At 37.0% G+C, this 6,985-nt stretch overlaps 1 protein-coding gene across 1 annotated transcript in view; it reads left to right on the top strand.

Annotated features, from left to right (window-relative positions):
* The window catches only part of COL9A1 (collagen, type IX, alpha 1), a 126,799-nt gene that overhangs the window by 95,284 nt on the left and 24,530 nt on the right, over positions 1-6,985 (top strand). The window contains exons 31-33 of the mRNA XM_006899479.1: positions 452-487; positions 1,170-1,214; positions 3,275-3,307. Coding sequence (XP_006899541.1) covers positions 452-487; positions 1,170-1,214; positions 3,275-3,307 — 114 coding nt within the window. The remainder of the gene's footprint in view (positions 1-451; positions 488-1,169; positions 1,215-3,274; positions 3,308-6,985) is intronic.

Here is a 6,985-nt window from a genome sequence, read left to right as displayed (position 1 = left end):
TTGGGTGTCAGCTATGGTCTCTTCAGGGTATATTCCCAGTAGTGGAATTGCTGGGTCAAATGGTATCTCTATTTGCAACTTTTTGAGAAAGCGCCATACTGCTTTCCACAGGGGTTGCACCATTTTACACTCCCACCAACAGTGAATCAGGGTTCCAGTTTCTCCATAGCCTCGCCAGCATTTGTTGCTTGCCTATAGTGATAAATTTATACTTTTTTTCACCAGCTATTACCTGACTGAGATTAGAGAATACTGGGAGTGGTCAGACATTTCTTGGACAATTGTCTGAGCTTCATGAGATCTTGCCTGATTCTTGCCTGAAGCCCTCTCTTCTCACGTTCCTATTTGTGCTTATTCACCTTCCCAATAAAAATTGGTTCATTTGAAATTGTATGGTTTATTATCCTTAAAAAGTTAAAAATATTAAAATAGTATATTTTATTCTATACAGGGTGTAGTTGGTGAACCTGGTCCAAAGGGTGAACAGGTAAGCACAATGACATGACTTGTGAGAAATACAGTGCTTAATGTGCGCGACTTCACACACTGGGGTGGCTGATTGGCTGGCTTGTGAGTGTGGTTAAAGACAGATGGGGGTTAACATTTTTTTCAACTCTGCTTTGTAGTGAATGAACTTAGTGTGTAGTTTGGCTTGTCGCCTTATCTGTTTTTTATAAGATAGATCTTTTGATTCAGCTTGGATTCTGGGATAATACTGTTCTTTGAAGACACTGGCCCTGTTTCCCTGCCTCACCATATTTGTTTACTCAAAACTGATGGAGTCTTTCATTGCCACACCGTAATATTTTAAGTTTTATTTATTTTTATTGAGACTTCAGTAAATAAACTATGCAGACAGGAGTAGACGAGTCTTTGCTCTGGGCTCTTTATCCTTCTCTAAGAAAACTCTTTCAAGAGTAACAGACTTCAGGAATTGCTGGTTACAGCCATTCATTCTTGACTCAGCTGAAACTGAGCTTCATCTTCTGTCTTCTTTCTTGGCAATTTTCTGCTTTGGACTATCCACTGACCACTAGACTGAAAAGTCATGCATTGCTTTTTTTTTTTTCTTTTTCACTTAGAAATGAATTATCAATGTTGACTGTTTAAAATTGACCAAAGGGACTAGTAATTTAAAAAACAATGTCACATTTTATCTGTAATTTTAGGGTTCTTCTGGTGAAGAAGGTGAAGCAGGAGGAAGGGGTGAACTTGTAAGACTTTTATTTTCTGGTTTATTATATAACCGTACTGATGTATTTATATGAACTGAAAAGAATATGTATTTTCTATATGCATTTTTCCTATTTGTGTGACACTGTATCTTTGTTGCCTTCTTAATATGCTAAGAAGCTTAGTAAATAAGGTAATCATAAAGTTTCCCAAAAATTGTGGTCAAAGTCAATTAAAGCAGAGGGAAAACACTGCATATTTGACATTTACCTATGGATCAGCCTTTAAGTATTTGTGTGTGTGTATATATAAATAATACGTTATAGAGATAATTCCCATGTGTAAAAGAACCATCTTCCCCCTAGAAGTTCGAGGAAATTTTGTTATGATTACAGAAAGGATATAAACAGTTTCCATCTTGGAAATAAAATTGACATTTTATTATAGTTAGAAAGCAGTGATTCAGTAATGTGACTGAAACTATTCACTGTGGTGTATAACTCTTCCAAGAAGTGACATGAATCTCCAGGGGCTGCCTCTGCTGGATCTCCTGGAAGGCCGGAAGAATGAGAACAAGCATCTTTACTGGGGAAACTCCTGATCTGCTGCCTCTTTGTTATTGTTTTGTCATAATGTAACATAACTAATGCTTTGGTCCTTCAGGGTATGGGCAGTAGATGTTTCCTAAACTGAGTTTTGGAAAGCTTTTAGTGTAGGAAGAGAATCTACAGTTCTTATTAATATTTTTTGGATTCAGATCTACTAAAAAAGTTAAGCTCTAAATTAGCCAAAACGCATCAACTATTAAATCAAATTAAAGAGAATTACTTAAATTTTATTTCCTGTTGAAATTGTTCTTCTGATGGACTAAAGGTGTTTTAAATCATTTGACTGTGTCATAGTGGAGATTCACTGATGTGCCAAGGCTTCCACTGGATTTATGTCTAGAATTTGTGGTGGAAATTTAGAAAGCTTTCCCCCTCCTCCTCTCTTTAAAGCATAGAAGCTTGCATATTTGGTATGATGGCTATTTTGAATGAATTTTAAACTACTGTTAGTGGTTCAAAAATGAAGATGTCAAATTTTAAATGTTTATTATGTTTTAATAATTTATGTTTTCGAAGGCCTGTTATATTTCTAAAATAGATGACTAATGTTTCTTCCTGGTCTGTCTTAATTTGGATGCTTAGCTTTAGGACAGTATCCGACAGACGAGCATTTGACCGAAAGAAGCAGATGAAGAACACTTCCCCTTATAGAAATAACCAATGTGTTTTGTGTCTTCCCACCCTCCCTTGTGTCTTATCCCTTCCCATTCCCTGCTATATCAGCATCCTTTGCACTCCCACCTACTCTGTCCAGCACCTCCCTCACCTCTTTGATGCCTTTGAGTTGTGGTGCTGGAAAAGAGTCTTGAACATACTATGGACTGCCAAGAAAACAAAATGGTCTCTCTTGGAGAGGATGAATCCAAGTTTCTCTTTAGAGGCTAGGATTTTGAAGTTCCTTTTCACATACTTTGGGCATGTGGCTAGGAGAGATCAGTCCTTGGAGAATGACATCATGCTTGGAAGGGTGGAGGGACAGTGCAGGAGAGGAAGACACCGATGAGATGAATTGACACAGTAACTGGGCAATGGGGGTAGATATGTCACAGTCAGTGAGACTGGCTCAGTATAGAGCAGGCTTCAGAGCTGTTGTACATAGGGTTGCTATGAGCTGCAGGCAACTCGATGGCACATAACAACATCAATGTTGTGTTTTGTAGCAGAATAGAATATCTTTTGGTGTAAACATTTTAATTCTCCATACTTAGCATTTTAGGTTTGGATGGAGGGTTGGAGATCTCTGATTGAACCCTGCTGGTTGATAGATGTGTGAGACAAAGACTTGGAGGTAACTGAGCTCTGCCCTGTCACAAAATTGAGCAGTAGAACCGGTAGAATACACATTTTGACTCTAATGTTTTTCCAATTCCAGGATTAATGTATTCATCACTTTCTATAGATTTCAGAAGCCCAGTAACCTTTTTTAATGTGAGTAAGAAATGATGCCAAATATGAATACATTGTAATAATTGAATTTTGTTCTATTGTTTTAGGGAGATATAGGATTACCTGGCCCAAAGGGATCTGTAAGTATAATGAACAGTGATGCTATTTAAAAAAATATATCAATAAAGTTAGAGAAACAATGCTCTGTTTTATGAAATTGTTCTATAAATTTTATTCTTAAGAATTTATTGTCAAGGAAATGGATTTCTAAATTTACTCAGGAGATGGTTTAATTTAATGGGCAAACCCATAAGGATTGTATAACTAGATCTACTTTTTGAACTAATCACTTTAAAGAAAGTTTTTTTTACATTATAAATGGCTTGATGTATATTGCATAGGAATACTCTAATTTCTTCCCTAAGTGGGTTGGATGCATTTTATTAAGTTTTTTTAAATATTGTATTGTGTTGGGGTAATAGTTTACATAGAAAAATAGTTTTCCAATCAACAATTCATATATGGATTGTTTAATGACATTGGTTATGATGCCTGCAAATGCACCAACTCTTTCTTCATTCCCTTCCTGAGCGTCTCTTTCCCTTCATCCAGGTTTCCTGTCCCTCCCTGACGTTTTATCTTTGCTTTAGGGTGCATACTTTCCCTTTGGCTTCACACAGTTGACTCTTACAGGGCGCACATTCTTTATGGGTGTCACTGTGTATTCTATCGGCCTGGCTGTCATTAACTGGAAAGTGGCTTCCAGGAGAGTCTTGAGTCTCAAGTTAGAAGATTATTTTAGAGCAGTAATCTCAAGGTCCCTCTAGTTTCTTTCAGACCAGTAAAGTCTGATCTGTTGACACGCTTTTCTCCCTACATTTGAACCTGTTCCAACTAGGACCTTCTATTGTAGTTCTGGTTAGAACAGACAGTGATAATAGCTAGGAACCAACTAATTCTTCTGGTCTCAAGTTAGATGAGGTATGGCTCTGTGGGATCATGAAGTCCTTTGGACTGTTTGTTTCTTTGAGTTTTCAAACATCTTCATTCTTTTCTCCAGGCAAGAAAAGACCGATAATTACTTTGTAGGTGGCTGTTAAAAGCTTTTAATACTCCAGATGCTACTCACCAGATATAAAACATTATCTTTATGAAATGAGTGCTGCCAACAGATGTCTCTTGCAACTATGTTCTTTACCTTACAAGTCCTGTAGTTGAGTCTTGATGTCAAAGTAATTTCTATAGTCCTCTATATTCTCTGTTAAATATATGCACATACATATAGCATTTACAAATATGTATGTAGAAATATATCCTCAACCATATATATCTATGTATGTGAGAGTACTTCCTTATGACCTCCTTCACCAATTTAGTGCATATATTTACCTACGTATCTGTTCACGATTCATTATTGTTGCTGCACTGTGTATGTTACAGCATTTTCCATGGTTGCCCTTTAGTTTTGCTTTCTTATTGTCTTCCTTTACCTTGATCACATTGTGTAACTACTCCCCCACCTCTATAGTATACATTGCCTTCCCATCACCATAATTTAAAAGAGCGGTCAGAGAATATGCTTTGTATTTCATTGTTTCTAAATTTTTTAAAGTTTGCTTTATGGCCAAAAGCAGAGTCTGTCCTGCAGAATGACCTGTATGCATTGGAAAAGGAAGTATATTGTGCTGCTGTTGGATTGTGTGGTCTGCATAGGCTGTATAGGCTGAGTTGGTTTACTGTGCTATATAACTTCTGTAGCTTTGATGAGTTCTTCTAGTTCTTCTGTTTTAAAATGAAAATATTATCTTAAAGTTTACTTTTATTATTGTGGAGACGTCTACTTCTCTTTTCCATCTTATTATGGTTTGCTTTGTGTACTTTTTTTTTTGCTTTGTGTACTTTTAAACTCTGTCATTAGATGAGTGAATATTTAGTATAGTTGGTTCCTTATGGTAAATTTTCACCTTAATAATAATATCTTTGGTTTCTTGTGATGAATTTTGCCCTAAGGTATATTTTATCAGAGATTAATATTGCCATTCTTTCTCTTGTTCTTTTTTATCAGTTGTTTTTTTAAATTCTAATTTTATATTGGTTTGCATAAAAATTGTATACATTGTATTTCATACTTTTCTTCATTTGTTTTGTGGTTCATACAATTATTCCCATATATTGTGTTTTATAAAATTAATCCTCATTGAATTACATGCACCATTACTCCATATTTTCAGATTTTGGCTGAATCTATTCAATTTCCTTTACCTACTCCCTCTACCCATCAAATCGTGTGACCATGTAATTCCCCCCTGCCCATCCTCACTTCTCTGATCCCACTCCTTCCCCCTTGCACCCCATATACATTTTACTAGTTATCCTTCTATTTTACAATAATGGTTTTATGCAGTACTTGTCCTTATGAGACTGAGTTCGTTCAATCAGCATAATCCTCTCCATTCTCTCGTAAGTTATGTAGCAATTTTTCAGAACTGTTGCTCCTGAGTCCTGCGTAGTATTCTATCATGTGAATGTACCACAATTTCTCAAGCCATTCAATTGTGGTCAGACATCTGGGTTGTGTCCATACTCTTGTGATGGTGAATAACTCTGCTATGAACATTCATCTGCAAATTTCTGTTTGTGTCTCAGTTCTAATTTGGGAAAGGGGATATATTCCTAGCAGTGGAATAGCTGGTTCATATGCTGTTCCTTCTCCTTTGTGGCTATAGTTGATGTATTTTTTCCTATCCTTTGATTTTAGGGAAAAAATTTTTTTTTATTTAATTTTTAGACCACACATTAATGTTTAAAACCCTTTCTGCCACTCTTTCTCTTGACGGATACATTGAAACCACTTTCAATGAGTGTGATTACTGATAGGTATGAATTTACTGCTATTGTTTTGTTATGCTTTTTTGGGGTGTGTGTGTGTGTGTGTATGTGTGGCATTGGCTAACACCTTTTGTTTGTGGATTTTGTTTTCTTTGTTACTATTGGTCTTATACAGTCTCTATTATTTTCTTTCTCATTTTGACAAGTTGTTGTTGGTGCCATCAAGTCAACTTTGATTCAGAACAACCCTATGAATGAGTGACAGTACTGAGACTTGCCCTATCCTGCACCAGCCTCCCAGTCCCTGTCATGCTAAAGGCCATTGTGGTCGTCACCAGCCTCAAGATCCCTATCATGCTAAAGTCCGTTGTGGTTGTCATGTGTCAATCCGTCGTGTTGAGGCTCTTACTCTCTTTCTCTGATCCTCCACCTTTCCCAGCATAATGTCTCTCCCCAAGGACTAGTTCCTACAGAAAATATGCCAAAGGTTAATTTGACAAAGTTTCACCATCCTTGCCTCTAAGAATCTGGCTATACTTATTTCAAGACAGGTATGTTTAGATGGATCTTAGCTGAAAGCAGAGAATACCAGAAGAATGTCTATCTGTGTTTCATTGATTATGCAAAGGCATTTGATGGTGTGGATCATAATAAACTGTGGCTGACTCTGAGAAGAATGGAAATCCCAGAACATTTAATTGTGCTAATGTGAAACCTATACTTGGACCAAGAGGGAGTCGTCAGAACAGAGCAGGGCAACACTGCATGGTTCAAAATTGAGACTGGTGTACGCCAGGGATGTGTCCTATCTCCATACCTTTTCAACCTATATGCAGAGCAGATTATTCGAGAGCCTGGGCTCTATGAGGAGAAGCGTGGCGTTAGGATTGATGGAAGATCAATCAACAATCTGCGTTATGCAGATGACACAACCCTGCTTGCTGAAACTGAGGAGGACCTCATGCACTTACTGCACAGGGTCAAGGACT

This window comes from Elephantulus edwardii, unplaced genomic scaffold, assembly GCF_000299155.1.
Source record: "Elephantulus edwardii isolate Elephantulus edwardi_28Jun2011 unplaced genomic scaffold, EleEdw1.0 scaffold00258, whole genome shotgun sequence".
Lineage (NCBI taxonomy): Eukaryota > Metazoa > Chordata > Mammalia > Macroscelidea > Macroscelididae > Elephantulus > Elephantulus edwardii.
The sequence above is the reverse complement of the archived record's forward strand: the minus strand, read 5'-3'. Positions and strand labels throughout refer to the sequence as shown.